The sequence below is a fragment of the Rattus norvegicus genome, chromosome 12 (genome assembly GCF_036323735.1).
Source record: "Rattus norvegicus strain BN/NHsdMcwi chromosome 12, GRCr8, whole genome shotgun sequence".
Classification (NCBI taxonomy): Eukaryota; Metazoa; Chordata; class Mammalia; order Rodentia; family Muridae; genus Rattus; species Rattus norvegicus.
The window spans coordinates 15,532,386-15,550,771 of record NC_086030.1 but is presented as its reverse complement, the minus strand read 5'-3'; the positions used below and the strand labels follow the sequence as shown (position 1 = coordinate 15,550,771).

At 51.9% G+C, this 18,386-nt stretch overlaps 3 protein-coding genes across 8 annotated transcripts in view; 2 read left to right on the top strand and 1 right to left on the bottom strand.

Annotated features, from left to right (window-relative positions):
- Lmtk2 (lemur tyrosine kinase 2) overlaps positions 1 to 10,344 on the top strand; it is an 81,965-nt gene extending 71,621 nt beyond the window's left edge. For all 3 annotated transcript variants that reach the window (XM_039089354.2, XM_039089353.2, NM_001427236.1), the window contains exons 12-14: positions 4,563 to 4,695; positions 5,010 to 5,249; positions 6,874 to 10,344. In XM_039089354.2, coding sequence (XP_038945282.1) covers positions 4,563 to 4,695; positions 5,010 to 5,249; positions 6,874 to 6,902 — 402 coding nt within the window. In that variant the 3' untranslated portion in view covers positions 6,903 to 10,344. The remainder of the gene's footprint in view (positions 1 to 4,562; positions 4,696 to 5,009; positions 5,250 to 6,873) is intronic.
- Positions 10,345 to 12,472: 2,128 nt separating this feature from the next.
- On the top strand, positions 12,473 to 16,649 carry Bhlha15 (basic helix-loop-helix family, member a15). The gene is made up of 2 exons (NM_012863.2): positions 12,473 to 12,545; positions 13,200 to 16,649. The coding sequence occupies exon 2, from the start codon at positions 13,251 to 13,253 to the stop codon at positions 13,842 to 13,844; it is 594 nt and encodes a 197-aa protein (NP_036995.1). The 5' UTR covers positions 12,473 to 12,545; positions 13,200 to 13,250; the 3' UTR covers positions 13,845 to 16,649.
- The window catches only part of Tecpr1 (tectonin beta-propeller repeat containing 1), a 30,086-nt gene continuing 27,930 nt past the window's right edge, over positions 16,231 to 18,386 (bottom strand). For 3 of the 4 annotated variants that reach the window (XM_017598316.3, XM_039089351.2, XM_039089350.2), the window contains one exon: positions 16,231 to 18,292. In XM_017598316.3, coding sequence (XP_017453805.1) covers positions 18,191 to 18,292 — 102 coding nt within the window. In that variant the 3' untranslated portion in view covers positions 16,231 to 18,190. 4 annotated transcript variants of the gene reach the window in all.

Here is an 18,386-nt window from a genome sequence, read left to right as displayed (position 1 = left end):
AGATGGTAGATGATAGATAGATAGATAGATAGATAGATAATAGGTAAGTAGATAGATGATAGATACATACATACATACATACATACATACATACATACATATATAGATACATAGATGGGTGGGTAGGTAGGTAGGTAGATAGATAGGTGGGTAGATATAATCTTTGCGTACCACTTGCATGCCTGGGTCCCCAAGAGGTCACAAGAGGGCTCCCCTGGCTACCATGTGTCTGCTGGGTATCAAACCCAGGTTTCCTGAGTGACCGTGTTAAGCCATGTCCCCAGAGATCCACCATTTTAGATGGATACTGGGACTTGAACTTGGATCCTTAGGCTTTCGTGGCAAGGGTTTTACAAATGGAACCATCTCCCCATCCCCTCTCTTCCTTCCTCCCTTTCTTTGTTCCTCCCTCCCTCCCTTCTTTCTTTTCTCCCTCCCTCCTTCCCTCCATATTCTGTGCTTTCCTTTCTGGTCTTCATAAGTTTGGAGTTACTGGTTCATGTGGCTGTTAATGGAACCCAGGGCCTTAGGCTAGTAGTGTACTGTCGCTGCCATACATCCCTAGTCTTTTTGGTTTTGAGACAGGTATGTTGCTCAAGTGAGCTTTGAACTCTCGCTTGTAGCCTTGGCTACTCTTGAACTGGTGGTCTTGCTGCTCGGTCTCCTGAGTGCTGGGTTGAAGGTGTTAGCCATCACATACTGGCACATTGCTCCTTGAATCAGTCAGATTACGACTAAGCCTGAGAATGGTTCCCATGTGACAGAAGACCCAGGATCGATCCTTGATGTCTGGCAGTGCTTGCCCTCCTTTTTTTTTTTTTTTTTTTTGTTTGTTTTTTTGTTGTTTTTTTGTTGTTGTTGTTTTGTTTTGTTCTCAGAGTCAAGCGCTTGGCTTCATTTTGGCTCTGGGTAGCACCTTCTCAGGGTACTGTGGTGCAGGCTGCCAGCACTCTTCCCCCTGTCTCTAGGATGCTGGACTCTAGTCACTTCCTTTCTTACCAAGCTTCTCAGGGCTGGGGTCACACACAGTGTAGAGGGTGTGTGGCCAGCACACAAGATCAAAAGTAAACAACAATCAGCTCTTGTCTTTACTGCTGCGTGTGGGATTGGCTGAAGGGAAAAAGTAGCTGCCAGGGCTGGGCTAGACGGCTGCCTCCCCACTCCAGCTGCCTCCAGGGTTTTCCCCAAGGCTGACCTGCAGAAGCAGCCAGCCTTCCTCCTCAGAGCAGAAGAGAGCCTGCCTCTTGTTTGTCAAGTTGGTTTGAGTTTTGGCTTTCTTTGTTTTGCTCTGCTGTTTGGTGTTGTCCTTGGCTGAACTATTAGGGCAGTGATGAGTGGGGAAGTGGCTTCTTCTTCAGGGAGCTTCTGGAAGAGACTAAGATGTGTAAACCTCTCCAAAGAATGGCTTTCTGTTTCCTGGATTTATTTTCTTTATTGTTCTCTCTTTTCAATTCCATTGCTCTTTCCTTCATCTTTAGGACTTCCTTCTCCTCACATTGGGTTGGGTTTTTCCCTGAGTTTTGTTTTTCTGGTTTTTAGTGAGTGTGGGTATTTTACCTGCATGCATGTCTGTGCACCTCATGTATGCAGTGCACACAGAGGCCAGAAGAGGGCGTTAGATCCTCTGGAGCTGGAGTTAGAGATGGTTGTGAGCCGCTGTCAAGTGGGTGCTAGGGATCAAATCCAGGACCTCTGGAAGAGCAGCCAGCGCTCTTAACTGCTGAGCCATCTCTCCTTTTCCTAGATTCTGAAGGTAAAAATCTCTCAAGACATTTTTCTATCAGCCTTTAATGGTATAAAAATCCTTGCTGCTGTAGCTGCTTCCCAAAGATTTTAAATATGTTGTATTTCTGTTTCGTCCAGCTCAAATTATTTTCTAGTTTTCCCTAAGACTTCTTCTTTGACCCATCAAATACTTAGTTAGATTATTTAATTCTGAGAGGTAGAGATTTTCTTTTCTTTATGGTTACTGCATTCATTCTATTTATTACCTTTCTATTCAGTGTGTATGCACTCATGACACAGAGTACATGTGGAGGTCAGAGAATAAGTTGGAATCGTTTCTCTACCCTGTGAGTCCTGAGACTCCAGCTCAGGTCCTGATGCTTGGCAGCAAGCTCCTTTCCCCGTGGAGTATATCCCCACTTCTCCCCTTGCTCCTCTGTCTCTGCAGCATGTGCAAGTGTAGATGAGCAAACGCCACGGGCACATATGGAGGTCAGAGGACAACCTGGGAGAATGGGTTCTCTCTTTCCACTGTGTGGGTCCCAGAGCTAGAACTCACGCATTGGCAGTGGGCGCCTTTCCCTACCAGGCTACCTGGCTGGCTCTGGTTAGTCATTTTCTTGTATCTTTCCAGTGTGGACTTGTAGTCTGATTCTACTCCGCGGGCGGTGAGATGAGCGCTCAGATTGTGGTGCCTGTGCCATGGCCTGGCAGACACGGGTGCCCGGGATCCACATTCAAGTCCTCTGGCTTGCACGGCTGGTGTTTATGAATGAAACCGTCTGTTTTCAGTGGCGAGCTTGGGCTCAGGTGTGTCATTTGCTTCTGCCCGTGCGTCAGTTTCTGCCTTTCCTCGGGAACGCTGCTGTCAGACTGTGGCTCTGTCCTGGGTGATAGCATGGAGCACTGGAGGAGGCTGTCCCAGGGGTTCCAGCCTGTATGCTACCTTCTGGGTCAGCTTGGAAGCAGGAGTTCACCACTTGATACAAGAGTGCAGAGACGGCCCCTCCTCCATGACCTGGTCATGTGCATTCTATCTACATCCGTGGAAAAACCCCATCGGGCAGATCTCAAGCCTCATTAGGTCTAGGGCTGTAGCTCAGTGGTAGAGCACTTGCCTAGCCTGTGTAAGACCTTGAGTTAATCCTAACCACCATGAGCTAGGAGTGAGTCTTAGTTGGTAAAGGGCTTGCTTAGCGCTCATAAATACCCAGCTCCTCTTCAGATGGCCGTGTGGTACAATCTGTAACCCCGGCACTAGGAAGGAGACAGGAGGCTCCAAGCTCAGGGGCATCCTTGGCTACATAGCTAATTGGAGTTGAGCCTGGGTTTTATGAGACCCTGTCTCAGTGGGGGCACACACTCGCACATGCATGCACACACACATATGGGTGAGGGAGAGTGAGTAGGACTGGCAAGATAGCTCAGTGTTAAGAAGTGCTTGCCTCCAAGCCTGCTGACCCAAGTTTAGATCCTTGGACCCACATAGAGAAGGAAGAGAACCGATTCCCACAAGTTGTCCTCTTGTCCATGTGTGCCAGCATGTGCGGCTCACTATCCCCACAGAGTAAATAAATTAACATATAAAAACAGCATGATCAACTTTTGTAAAAAAGAAAAGAACTTAAGGTAAATGGCTTTATATGGTTCTCCAGGTTGCTGTCTCATGTCTTGTCCTCTTGGTGAAGTTCATTCAGCTTTTCTCAACTTCCTTTGCCCTCTCTCCACCAATAACCAGTTATTCAGCTCACATTGTCTCCTGGGGACGGTCTCGCATGCCTTGTGCAGGTGCTGAAGCTACATTTAAGGGACCTTGTACTGCAGCTCCCGAGTTGACAATCCTTCCTGTCAGCATTGGCCCCACTATTGAAACTCCTCAGATTAATCTAGTACTTGTGACCTCTGGCACCTGTGTGGATCATTTCTTCTGTGCAGTGAGGTTGTCCTGGCTCCTGGAAGGCTGGATCACTTTATAGACTTTGTGTTTTCCCACCGTGCCACGGGGACGCTGTCTTTTCAGGTTGGGAAGTGTTGGTCCGTTTTTCTTAGGCCTCCCTTCACAGCTGACTGTAGGCCACAGCTCAGCCTCCTGTGAGCTTTGGTATCAGTCCTAGTTCCTCTTTCTGGTCTGGACTGACCATGTGCCCTCTAAGCGTGCAGGATCTCAGCATCCCTCATCCCGTAGTGTTTTCAGTTTTGGTGCCTTGTTTGTGGCCAGTTCACACTTTCCAGCTGTGCCGGCCAGCAGCTCTGATACCACCATGGTGTCTGGGGCTCTTCCCTCCTGCACCTTCCTGTTCATTTCCTCCTCAGGGGGCTCAGGACGGTCTCACATGCCTCACGCAGGTGCTGAGGCTACACTTGAGGGACCTCAGACTGCAGAATCTTGTCATATATGGTAACACGGGCCTGTAGTCCCATCATTAGGAGATTGGCAGGATCAAGAGATCAGTGGCAGAGATGGAGAGAACTGGTCTTGGTGATGTACACCTTTAATCCCAGCAATCTGGAGGCCAGGAGGTAGGCAGATCACCTAGAGTTTGAGATCAGCCTGGTCTACACAGTGAGACCCTGCCTTGAAAGGGTAGTGGAGATGGGGGCTAAAGAGATGTTTGTAGGTTAAGAAGAGTGGTTGACTTTGCAGAGGACCTGGTTCCCAGCACCGTTGGCAGCTCATAATTATCTGTAGGTCCAGGGGCTCTGATGTTGCCTTTTACTCATAAAAGTTAATAATTCCTTTAGCATACTTTACCCGATGGTCCTGTCAGCCTGAGGTGTGAAACACGTGGGCTCCAGGAAACAAACAGGCTGACTGCAGTATTTGTTTGTCTTTTCAGGAAACCCCCACCAAAGAGCTGGGGCACTGCGGAGGGGAAGCACATGGCCCTGGGCCCAGCAGCCCGGCAGCATCCACAGGGTCACCCTACCTAAGCAGGTGCATGAATTCCGAGAGCTCCACGGATGAAGAAGGTACTGTGCTGCGTCGCTCAGTCGCAAAGTCCTGGGGCAGGGGCGTTTGCTTGTCTTTGAAACAGTTTCACTATGTAGACCAGGTTCACCTGAGCCTTAAGAGAGACTCTCCTGTCTCTGTCTCCCAAGTACACACGTGCTGCCAGGCCTAGCCCCTGGTCATGCTGTTGGAAAGGAGCACCATTGTTTTTAAAGGACTTCCTTGTCTGTGTGTCTGTTCTGCCATCTGTTGGCCGGTTGTGTTGTATGCGCTGGGCTCCCTCTCCTTATCAAGACTTGATACTGCAGATAACAGGGTGTTGTCCTCACTGCAGGCGGAGGCTTCGAATGGGACGATGACTTCTCCCCAGATCCTTTCATGTCAAAAACAACAAGCCTTCTGGGTTCCAAGCCTTCTCTTCAAACTTCCAAATACTTTTCTCCTCCGCCGCCGGCCAGGAGCTCAGAGCAGAGCTGGCCACACGTGTCCCCCTGCTCCCGGTTCTCCATCTCTCCTGCCAACATTGCCAGCTTCTCCCTCACACACCTCACGGACTCAGACATTGAACAAGGAGGTAAGAGAAGCCCTGCATGTGCTGGGGTTGGGACCAAGCTCAGGCACGATGGCTTTCAGCCAGGAGCGCTTTTACCCTAGACCTAGGATGGTGATCTGACGCTATTTTAGCCTGCCCTGATATTATATAAATTATATAAATCTGTTGGAAAATTCTCAGTTTGTGGGGGTGATGGTGGTAGTGGGGTTCCTTGGATATACTAAGCACAGGGATCTACCGTTGAGGCACATTCCTTACTGGGGGATTCTAGGCAGCGGCTCCACCACTGAGCCATGCCCCAGCCCCTCACTGGGGGATTCTAGGCAGGGGCTCTACCACTGAGCCACGCCCCAGCCCTCACTGGGGGATTCTAGGCAGGGGCTCTACCAATGAGCCACACCCCAGCCCTCACTGGGGGATTCTAGGCAGGGGCTCTACCACTGAGCCACACCCCCAGCCCCTCACTGGGGGATTCTAGGCAGGGGCTCTACCACTGAGCCACGCCCCCAGCCCTCACTGGGGGAGTCTAGGCAGGGGCTCTACCACTGAGCCACACCCCAGCCTCTCACTGGGGAATCTAGGCAGGGGCTCTACCACTGAGCCACACCCCCAGCCCCTCACTGGGGGATTCTAGGAAGGGGCTCTACCACTGAGCCACGCGCCCAGCTTCTTACTGCTTTATCACTAAAAGCTTCATCCCCAACAAGTCTCTTCTTACTTTTTGTTTTGTTTATGAGACAAAGTCTTAGCAAGTTGCTCTGACTATCCTTGAACTCACTCTTGTAGTCTAGTTTGGCCTTAAACTTTGAAGCCTTCTGCCTCAGATTCCAAGGCAGCTAAAATAGGGGCTGGTGTATCTGTCAGTCCTGACAACGTGAATGCTGCCACACTTCCCACACTGCACTCACTCCCAGTGCCCATTTCTGTCTAGCCCTGCTGGACTGGTCCTTGGAGCTTGGAGGTTCTAGAGTGGGCTCTGCAATGTCTCTTCCTCCCCCCCCCCCCTTTGCCGCTAGCTTCCTCAGGTTACACATCTGTCCCAGAGGAGCACCCTGTGCAGGCGCCTGCTCCAGGCACACTTGACCTGTGCTTTGGACCTGAGCCCAGGCTCTCTGACTCTTCCCAGCAGTGTTGATTTTGTCATTAAGTCTTGGTCTCCGTGCGATACTGCAGGGCCAGCTGGGAACTCACAGCAGGGCCATTTGAAGTAGCAATATCTAACATATGGGCCCCTTTCTCTATACCAAGATCAGCAGATAAATATTAATAGGTACATTTTTTATTTGAAGTTTACAGATCAAATAATAAATGGAGGCTGTAAAGCACTTGTGTTTGTTTAGTTGGTCTTCACCTGTGCCAGTGAGATAGCCTGGAGCTAAGGATCTCTGGGGGCAGGCGCACAGGTCAGGCGGGTTTACTTCAGAGCCCCTGAGTGTGACCATGGAGCCACTGTGGGAGCCAAGCAGCTGTGTGTGCAGAGCCCTGCAAACTGTGGGGAGGAGAGATGGACAGGGCAGCAAAGGAAGGCACCAGTCACGGTTCCTTTTCCTGCCGTTCTGGTCTGGTCGCCTCCATGCTGTCACTGCCTGGGTAGTCAGCTTTTAAAACTGACCTGCTCTTTCCTGTGGCTTCTGTCTGGGATTAGGCAGCAGTGAAGATGGAGACAAGGACTAGGTGGCCGTGGACACGCTCTCCTAGCCAGCCTCGCTCCTGCCTGTGCACCTGAGCAACGACATCGACTCCATGCTGACTGGCACCAGACAGGGAATGAAAGCTCAGGAGTGATGGAGAACTGGGCCAGCAAGCCAGCTCCCTCTGCCGCGCTCGCCTGGGCCGCTCCTGACTAGATGTGCTCTCGTGCTGGGCATCCTGTTGAGGTGGTCACACTGCCACACTGCTCTGGCACATGAGTGTTGGAGGACCTGTGCACCTCAGGCCGTAGGTCTGTCTGCTGTGTGGATGTCCACCTCACCACACCTGTGCCTCCAGTCTGGGCATGGTGCCACAGAAGGGCGCACCAGGGGAATGCTCATAAGTGAGCCATATTTATTGTCTTTAAGAAAATCACTAATGCTCTTTGACTGCACTGTGGGTGAGTGTTCTGAGCTCCCAGTATTGTAGAGCATCGTAAATTATCCGAGGAAAAGATGGCGGGCCAAGCTGGTGCTGTCCACTGGTTTGATTTTCTTTCTTTCTTTTTTCTTTTTTTCCTGTTTTGTGCGTCGCTCTGCATGGTACTGTAAGCTTCAATATCTTGAGTGTCCTTCTGTCTCCGCACCTATGAGACCCGCACACAGGTACTCTTCCCCAGGCCGCTCCGATTCTGCGTGTTAGTGGTTTATGTTTTTAGAGGAAATATTTTTGTTGAGGCCAAAACTCCTGTTCCGTTCCATCGATTGCACCGTGCATGTTTCTGTATAAGGTGGGTTCTCTGGGCAGCCTGCCTCTCATGCTTTTAAATCCTTTCGGTAGAAATCCTATAAGAGATACACCCAGAACTCAGTGCCCAGGGTCCTTTTCTGCTGAAGTGAGGCACCACTTCCTCTGCACAGAGACCAGCCTCCAGGAGCCCTGTGTCCCTCAGGCAGGGGGACCTCTGAGACAGACACTGGTCCCTACAGAGCTGCAAGTGACAAGAGCAGTTTGTCTACTCTGGGTACTGCTGGGAGAAATGTTTGGAAATGTCTGGGGCGGGTTCTTCCCATTCCAGGCTATAGCACCCAGGATGCAGGCAGCCTGCTGTAGCTGCAAGGAGGAGGGCAGGGACCCCAGCAGGGCCTCCAGCCACCCCGTGGCCCCCCTCCTGTATCAAGCACCCAGCCCTCCTCTTTTTCTGAAAGGGATCTCACATCTTCAGCATAGCCTCAGTATATCTTCGGAGGAATCTGCTGTCCCCAACACAAGAGCGAGGCCTCACTCTGCAGCCCTGGAGTTCTGCTTTGACAGAGGAAGTGTTGGTAGCCAGCATGGCAGGGAACTGCACCTGCTGGGGTGGGTCTTCTCACTTGGGCTCCTCACCCCAAATGCTTCCCGGTGCTGACCCCGCTACCCAGACTCCAGTGTGACCATGGGAGGAGTCTCCAGGCCCTGGCCAGGACATTGTGCTGTCCATCAGAGTACAGGTGTGAATGTCAGCTTGAGTTTACGTAGCAATTATGACCTTTATTACCAACTCTGATTCGATCCATGAATTTTTTATACTAAGCAATAACTTTAACGATCAGCAGAAGGAATTTGAGAACAGAGTCTCCTCTTCCCATACTTGGTGCAGACCTAGCCTGCCTGGACTCCGTAGAAAGCACTGGATCTTGTGACATGTGTATTCAAAACAGGCATTTGAAAGTGACTTTGCCAAAATTGTCATAACTGAACTTTTGCTCTGTGGACTTTCTGATTTTGTTTTTAATTTTTACCTCTATCTACCAGTCTTAGTTGAGAAAGAAAGGAGACATAATTATAATAAGTTTTTGTTTCAAATTCTAGGTTTAAGAAGTGCAGATTCCCTGATTACAGTCAGGTGGACTCGTATATATTTATAGTCTCTCCGCAGCCAGCCTGGGACAGACCGACTGACATTTGAGGGCTGGCCGTCTTTCACCATGCTAAAGGGATTTTAACAATACATCCCATTTCTATTTATCCATATCGCTCTCATGGTTCATTGCCAAAACGAAAGCATTTTATGTATTGAGTTGAGGTTGGGATGGGGTGGCTCTTTCTGTGGCGTCGCATGGGAGGGAAGACTTTGTATAACACTCGGTCGTCAACACATCCTCCCCCAATCTCCAGCAATATACAGAAATTTCAGTAGACTAAACTCAGCCCGGTTTTAAATGTGAGCATGCGCTTTGCCATCCAATGTGGGTTTTGCTTTGGCTTAGGTTTTGGTTTTTGATTTTTAAGACAGGGTTTCTCTGTGTAGCCCTGGCTGTCCTGGAACTCACTCTGTAGACCAGGCTGGCCTCGAACTCAAGAGATCCACCTGCCTCTGCCCCCTGAGTGCAGCCTCCATACCCAGCTGGTTTTATTTTTTAATGATAACTTGGTTGGTTTTGGGGGGCTTTCCAAACCTGGTCACTCATGTAAGCGATGAAACGAGCCAGTGGCACCTGTGGCTGGCGTGCGATGGGCTCAGTGACTTTTCTTTCTGCACTCTGCCTCATCCTCCACCTACCAGACTGGAAACTGACTTTTAATCCTCTAATAAAAACAATGAGCCCTCCAAGTCCTTCTTTGATATCTTCTGTTTGTTATAAGTCAGAAAGAAGTAGTTCTCCCCCGAGACTCAGACTCTGTCTGGGCCAGAAGCCATTCATCGGGGTTGCAATGGCAAGCAGCCTCCCTCCTTTTCCCCACATACAGGCTTGGTTTTCAGGAGATGGGTTTCTCTAAGGAAGTCTGTCTCTCTGCTGTAAAATGCCTTTTGAAACCGTCCCTCTTTTTCATACTTCCCATAGGGCATTTGTAGAATTAGTGACCTACTGCATGTCTGTCCCCAGGACGGGGAAAGACAGGCAGCTCCTCAGCCTCCTCCCACCCCTCAGCCTGAAAACTCAGGTGCAACCAAGTGTTCGGCTCTGTGCGCCTCGCTTCAGAGCATCCCGCTTGAGAGGAGCCACCTTCTAGTAAGAGTGGGCAGACACGGGTACGTGCGTCAAACATACATCTCAATATTTCTCAAGCAGCAAACGGGGGTCGCAGTCTTGGCTCTTAGGAAACTACTTAACTTCCACAGACGTTCTTAAGATGTGTCGACAGTATTGCGTCACCCGCTGCTGTCCCGGGCTTGAACAGACGGTGTTTGGTTTGCCTGCATAGGCAAAGCTGGGTCTTGGTGACTGGACTTGTGCATGTGCCCACTGTTTCGTCCCGTCCACGGCCAGGGATCTGGGCAGGGCAGTCACACCCATAGCCCGGCACCTACGAGGTTGTACTTAACACAATCAGATGGGGTTCACGGCAATATAACAGTTAATGAACTTGGAGTTTAAATTGTGTACATTTTTAAATTGTAAGATTTTTACTGTATATTGAAGCTTAGTGTGATTCAATAAATTGCTTGTAATTTAAAAACTATTTAATATTCAAAATAAATATAGTTATATATTTATAATAATCTCCGTTGCTATGTTTATTCCTTGTTTTTTCCATGTGTGGGTTTGGCCCACTGATGTAGATCTCTGAGCTCCCCACAGTCCTAAGGGCATGGGATGGTTCTCAGGGGACCATAGAGTCTGCCTGTGTGGCTGTGGGTTCTGTAATCCAAGCCTTTCTACTTACTGAGGAGTTCTAGTGAGATCTGGCATGTAAGGATTTGGCCTTGGCCCAGGCCCCAAATGCTACTCCCAGAGATTACGGCTGGCCTTTCCGGCTGGGAAATGGCTTATTTGCTGAGACGACCCATGTTCAGTTTCTAAAACCCATGATGTTTGAAAATGAAAAGGTCAGGTAGAGTGGAGCCTGTGTGCATCGTCCAGTTCGGGGGAAGCAGAGGCAGCAGACCCTTGGGGCTCACTGGCCCGCCTAGCAGACTAAGCCAGATCCAGGCCAGTGAGAGATCCTGCCTCAAAACCAACAAAGTGGTGCACCTGAGAACAACTGATGTTGAACACTTTGCTGGTTCACATCCGTTGGCACACAACATGCGCGTGCACACACACACACACACACACACACACACACACACACACACACACCAAAGCCTTTCACTGGGTTTGGTATGGTACATTCCTTTAATACCAGCACCTGGGATGCTAAGGCAGGAGGATTGCTGTGTGTTCAAAACCAGCCCAAGATATGGTACAAATGAGGTCCTGTCTCAAAAAACAGTTGTATGCAGTATGGGGGCATCTCAGCTCTGACCCCTCTCTCCAGTTCTTTCACTGAAGTCCAAGTGACATGAGGGAGGTGACAGCTTTCTACCAGAACCACTAACCACATGGCTGTGTCACCAGCCTGAGACCCAAGCCTGCTGAACAGAGAACTCACCCAGAGTTATGCAGAGTCCTGGCTGCGTTTTGACTTGTCCTATTAGCCCATGGCGGGAAAAACTACTATTCGTTGAGCAGAGTGACCCTTAATTCCCAGAGTAAGAGGCTGAGGCTTGGCTGTGAAGTTTCTGTCTCTTAAAAAAACAAAAAAACAAAAGCCAGGGATGTAGTTAGCACACATGAAGCGCTGGGTTTGGTCCCTGGACACCACACTGCACCACTGTACCGACTGCATCTGTAACTACAGCACTCACTGGATTAAAGAATGTTTTCTACACACGTCAGCTGAGTGTGTGCGGTGACCCACTTGCAGTTCTAGCCCTTGCGAGGCAGAGGAGAGGCTGGAGGATCAGGTGGTGCTCAAGGGCAGCCTGCGTGTTACAGCTGGCAAGGTGGCTCACCCGTTGCCAAACCTAATGACTTGAGTTCAACCCCAGCACAAGGTGGTGGAAGTAGAGAAGAGACTCCTGCAAGTTGTCCTCTGACCTATGAGCTTGCACATACACCAAAAATAGACAGAAAAGGGCTAGCAAGAAAACCTGTTTTCTGTGAGCAGCATGACACGTAGAGAGGTCAGAGGACAACTTGGAGGAGTGGGTTCTCTCCTTCCATTATGTGGGCCCCAGACTCATCAGATCTAGTGTCAGGTCCCTCTACCCACGGGCATCTTACTGTCCCATAACCTTTTATATTGTAATCCCCGTGTAACCTCGGGAAACCGAGGCAGGAGCTAGCAACGGATAGGCAGCCATGTGGTTGGTGGGTTAGTTGGTTTTCCCAATTGTCAGACTCTTGATAACTGTGACACCCTGCCACTAGGAGCTCTGGTGATTGAGTGGCATCCCCGATACACCCCATTTCAGTGAGGGGAGACAAAAAAGGAAGCAGCCGTGTTCTTGAGCCCTTAGGACTCGCAGAGTCCGCTGGAAAAATCAGCACGCCCTAGGGCAGGGGAAGAGGTCTTGCCAGCTTTGCTCAGGGAGGTGGCTGCGGTTCCTGTAAGACTGCGCAGGGTGGCTTATCCTAGACTCTGTTCTGAGTCGTGACCCCAAGGCCAGGTGTCCTGGCCAGGTGCGATCCGGAGTTCCCCTCCCCCAACCCCGCTCCGGTAAGTCCCCGGGAGGCCGCGGGCTCTCAGACCCAGAGGGAGGAAAGGGGAGGCGGGTCCGCACCGGTCCTCAGAGCGAGGGGCGTGGCCGCAGGTGCCGCCCTGGCCCCGCCCAGCGAGCTCATTTACATGCTTCCCGCAGCCCCGCCTGTGGTGGCTAAAGCGACGTGTCCTTGTCCCCCGTGGGCAGCCTCTGCGCGTACGGCCTCGGATCCCCAGGTAAACCAAGGGGTTGGGGGAACTGGATGGGACTGCTGGGAAGGGACCCAGAAGCGGGACCAGAGGACCTGCAGCGGTAGGGGGAAAACAGATAGATGGTGGCTTCCACTCAGACTGGCTGGTGCCGTCCACGTGGTAGATCTGGGGGCTGCTGCAGGGCCTTGGCCACCGTCAGTCTGACCTGTCAGCTGTCCTGTGTGCATGCACTGCGGTTCTGGTTCTGATAATGTCTGGACTTGTGTCATGTCCAGGAGAGCTGTAAATATAGTGGTCTAAGGGGTGCTGCTTGTCTCGGGTGACAGTGTCGGGTGGAACCCTTAAGCCAGGGTTGGGATCTGTTCCTGAGTGGTTTAAACAAATTGTCAAGTGCCTAGGCTCAGGAGGTTACTTGCAACAGTAAGGAGTAAGGGGACCTGAAAAGGGTTCCCAGATCAGTGGGGAGAGAGGGACGGTAGGTTAGAGAAAAGTGGGTCAGTGTGAGTTCTGCCAGGGCTTTGGGAACACAGGTGAGACAACTCTGGGTTCAGTGTGAATGGGGAGCACCTAGGTGTCCACCGTGCACCAGTGGTCAGCTGCACTGGCAATGAGATCGCTGAGCTGCATGCCCACTGGCCACGCTGAATGACTGCAGAGGGGCTGTGTTCTGAATTTCAGTCGGAAGGGCCTCTCCCAGCCACCACCTCCTGGGAAAAACAGCCTAGAGCTATGAAGACCAAGAACCGGCCCCCTCGGCGCCGGACACCCATGCAGGACGCAGAAGCCACCCCAGGAGAGCAGACGCCTGACAGATCCCAGTCAGGCTCAGGGGCATCAGAAGTGACCAAGGGTCTTCGGAGCAGGACAGCCCGTGCGAGCGGAACTCGGGCAGAGGTCAGCCGCCGGCGACAGGGGTCCAGCAGCCGCAGGGAGAACAGCGTTCAGAGGCGGCTGGAGAGCAATGAGCGAGAAAGACAACGGATGCACAAACTGAACAATGCTTTCCAGGCGCTGCGGGAGGTCATCCCGCATGTGCGGGCTGACAAGAAGCTCTCCAAGATCGAGACCCTCACACTGGCCAAGAACTATATCAAGTCGCTGACAGCCACCATACTTACTATGTCCAGCAGCCGCCTCCCGGGGCTGGAGGCGCCAGGTCCTGCGCCAGGCCCTAAATTGTACCAGCATTACCATCACCAGCAGCAGCAACAGCAGCAGCAGCAGCAGGTGGCTGGGGCCGTGCTCGGTGTCACCGAGGACCAGCCTCAAGGCCACCTGCAACGATACTCTACACAGATCCACAGCTTCAGAGAGGGGAGCTAGCACGTGCTTCGGGCTTCCGGTGTGCCTTGGCAGTGGTGACCCGGCCTGCTCATCTCAGCTGTGGTCCCTCTAGGCCACAAGCCCCAGACTGGTAATGACACTACTGAGGTCGTGGAGGGGATTTTGTTGTTGATGAAAGCTCTTGAGAGGCCCCAGCCGGCTTTGAACTCCTAATCCTCCTCACCTCCATCTTCTCTAGGGCTGGGACTACATCATTATATGGTGCCACGCTGGGGACTAAACTAAGGGCTGTCTGTGGGCTAAGCAGGCACCCTACCAACTGAGCTGCATTCCCAGCCCAAGGCTGACTTCGGTGACTCCATTTTCCTCCAAAGTCAGCTCAGACACGAACATGTGGCAGTTTTTTCCTAGCCACCCAAAGGACAAGGGAGTGATCTGGGCCTTCGAGGTATATCAAGGCCCAAAGCTCCAGAGAAAGCCTACCTGTCCTTACTGCCTTTTGACAAAGGGTGGGCAGGGTGGGAGAGTTCTTGCCTTCCTTATGATTCATGTGTGGCGGCTGAGGGATGATTCCAGGGAAAACCTTACTTACAAATGTCCCTGCTACTGCTGAGCCTAAGGTCCGTCCCATATTGTGGGGCTACGGGAAATTGGACCCAAAGTGCCACTCAATCCCCTCAGGGAATATATGGCAAAACCAAGTGGTGTCTCATTTTATAGGATTGCCCTGGGCCCAATTTAACAACTGAAGTCAGAAAGGCCTAGCCAATCCCATAGGACTTTAATAAGGTCGGTCTCTCTCTCTCTCTCTCTCTCTCTCTCTCTCTCTCTCTCTCTCTCCCTCCCTCCCTCTCTCTCCCTCCCTTCCTCCCTCCCCCCACCCCAAAATGGAGGTCACATGTGGATGACCTCATACAGTGCCTGGAGACTTCTGGAAAAGCTGCAGTGTCCTAGGCTGTGGCTGACCACGACCTAACCCTAAGATATGAGGCCCTGTGCGGAGATCAGGCAGACCCTTGAGGCTCTGTACAAAGAGAGACTTCTCGCTGTGTCCCCTCTCCATTACAGGGGAACCCCCATTCTTGGTATTTCACGTTCTTCTTGGTTAGCCCGATGTATGGCTGCCATGTGTTCCCTCACGAGCCGCTTGGACTTAGCTCTTGGTACCTTTGGTGTTTTCTCTGAGGCAGAAGCTGGAGTGACAGGCATGTCCCTCCCCCGACCGGCTCATAAATAAGGAGGGCTGAGTGGTTGGCAGCCTGGCTGCCTCGAGCTTCCGTCCCCGGGCGTTCCTGCCCCACTGGCTCTGACAGGCTTCACTACTTTGCTGTCAGTTGTCCTTGGCCTCTTCCTTCCTCCCTTGTCTCTCTGCCCAGAACTAACCTGGAGTTCCTTGGGGCTCATACCTCCACCCCCACCTTTAGAATGACAGGAGTCTCGCTATGTAGCTCAGGCTGGCCCGAAACTGATTTTTTGAACTTGTGCTTGGTCCATCCTCCTGCTCCAGCCCCTCCCTCTGCCCCCAAGTGTTGTGAACGCAGGATAGGGAGAGAGCCCTGGCACCCGAAGAAATAGATAAAGGCTAGATTAGGCCTGGGCGCGTTGGTCCCCTCATCCCAGTGAGACTTGATCTGTAGCACTCTCCAGTCCTGGAGAGCTGGTCTGGACCCTTCACGGATCACACTCAGGCCAGGTGGCGACTAAGGGCCTGTGTGTTCCTCAGGGACGGCTACTGGGAAAGGTCAATAGTCAGGGAATTCACCAGTGTGAGCAGAAGCCAGGCACAACTCCAAGTTGGAAAGGCAGAGCCCAGATATCTACCTTGCTAGGGGGGACCTGCCCAGTGGAACACAGAGGCCTCTGCCGACAGACAGTGGCTGGCTTCCACATGAGCCGAGGCCAGAGCTGGGCTCCTTTTGTCCGACCTTGCAGGAAGCACAGGGGAAGGAAGCTGTCCGCCCAAACTTCTGCCCTAATGCCTGGCTACAGCCCAGGGCTGTCCAGGTTCACTGTTTGGTAGGGCCACAACCTCGTGGCTCTTTGTCCCCCGTTAGCTGTCCAGTTCTTTAACTGGTGACACAGGACCTAGATGTCCCTGGGCCATATCAAAGGGTCTTTAGGGACTCCAGTCCCACTAGGAGGCTAGGAGACAAGTCTGTGATACCAGGAAGTCCTGTTGCTCTGTCTCCCTGTTCCAAGCCCAGGGTGATCCTTTTTTGGAACTGGAGCATAGGTTGACCTCTAACTTACTACGTGGGGGAGGACGATGAACTTCTGCCTTTATCTGTTGTGCTGGGGCTGATTAGAGGTAGGCACTTCCACATCCAGTTTAGACAGGGCTGGGGCTTGAAGCCAGGGCTCGGAGCATCCTCAGTAACTACTCTACACCCCTAGTGTGGTCTCTTCTGTCCTGCTGGGTAATGGGGCTGGGTTTATTCAAGCCCCTGGGAAGGGCTGGAGCCGCCCCTCCACCTGTGCACCTAGGATTGAGGCCCAGTGTGGAGACCAGGCAGGGCCTTTATGAAGAAGACCCTGGAGAGACTTGTCCTAAGCCTCCAGATCTCACCGACTTCACATGGGCACAAGCAGAGAAACCTGAAGTGCAACCTGTCAGGGAAAAGCCATGATGAACAGCAGGGCCTGCGTCTTGCCTGTCACCGCGGTGAAGACGTTCCTTAAATTACCTGGTTTTTCTCCCCCTAGTCCCCTCAGAGCACTAATGAAATTGTCAGCTGTATCTTAAAGTGAAAAGATTTCACGGCCACTGTGCTCTGGTCTGAGGAACAGGTGCCTGGAGACCTGCGCCTTTTTAACATAAATGACTAATAAAAATCCGCCAGTCATGCTGTGGTATAAATTTTTATTAAATAGAACATCTGGGGAGCCTAAAGAGTTGGGTGCCACTGAGGGGGTGAACAGTTGGTGCTCAGAGAGAGGATTCATCACCCTGGTGACACTGCCGGTCCTCAGCTGAGAACCATGTGCAGAACACACAGGTCACAGTTGCTGGGGACAAACCCGGATGTCCCCTTGGAATCCCAACACTGACATGAGGGAGACCCCTTGGCGCCTCTCTGCACATGGGTATGTCTGGTGGAGGATGAGGGACCACTATGTCCTTGGGATGGGACCCCAGAGTAGTTTCCTCTTAACTTCTAGGGATACCCCCTCCCGAACACATCACACAGGGAGGATTCCAGGGCAAACCAGTCAGGGGGGTCCGTCCTGTCTCAAAGTTAGTGGAGACGGGCTTGGCTCTGTACTCATGGGCAGTGTCTGAAACATGAGACGTCGCCTGCTGGGGCACACTTTTGCCATGGGCCGTGCTTAGTTAGGCCACGCCAGGCAGGCTAGCATTCACATCTTGGGGCTCCAGCTAGGGAGCACAAGAAAGCCTGGGGTTCAGGCCAGACCCTCTCCACAGGGCACAGATTTCTTCCTTCAAGTCCAGGGTGCCAGCTGCCTCCCCCCTAGACCTGTACACCTTGCAACACAATCCTGTGCATAGAGGCCCTGCCTCCTTATCTAAAAGAGGGGCTAAACTGGGGTTCATAACCGTGATTCCCTAAAAGGAAATTACTTTCCAGTGCACCACAGGAGGGAACCCCAAACCAACAGGATACCCGTCTTGTTTTTTGAGGCAGGATTTTATATAGCCCAGGCTAGCCTCTCTCCATCTTGTTTTTTTTTTTTTCTTGAAGCAGGGTCTTATGTAGCCCAGGCTGGCCAAATTTACTCTGGAGTCTGAGGATGCTCTTGAACTTCTGACCTTGCCCTCAGCTTTGGAGTACAGACATGCACCTTCATGCCTGGTTTGCTTATCTAGATATTTATTTTTGTGACTGTCTTGCTATGTCGTCCTGGGTAGTCTCAGACTCACCATTCGCCTGCCTCAGTCTCCTGAGTGCCAGGCCTACAGGCATCGAGCCCTTTGCTTCTTTTGAAGCAAAAACTCCCTCAGGAAACCCTGCTGAGGAATGGCCAGACTGAGGCCTGTAGACCTGAACCTCAGAGCTATTTCTCCTGGAGGTGATTTGGGGTCTCCAGGTGTGGAAGGTCCTCCCCTGCCTCTGCCTCTCAGGACCAGAATTTCTAGAGGGCTCTGAGTTCCTGGCCTGGAAAGGTGGGAGGTATTGCAGGCAGAGACCGGGGCTCAGGGGACCCACAGAATTGTCATCTTGGCTCTTCCCTACAGCATCCCTCACAAACTCAGCGCCCCCACAGTTTCATCCTCTGGCATTCTTGCCGGTGCTGCAGAAATGGCTGACTCTGACCTGACTCCCTGTGTGTGGGGCCCTGGGTGATGCCCTCCCATACTGCACAAGAAAGGCTCAGTTCTGGTCCTTCAGGCTCAAACCGTCCTTGCCTCCAGGTGAGGAGTGGCCTCAGCAGCAAACAGGACCTGGGCCATGGGCCTCCTGATCCCTGGACATGTTCCTCGGTGCCCTGGTGGCATTGGCCCGGACAGAGATGTGGTCCCAGCCTCCCTACAATCAGAAGGGCACATCACATGACTTATGTATCTTACCAGAGGCTCCCCCACAAACCCCAAGAATGCACAGAATAGTCCCAGATCGCCAT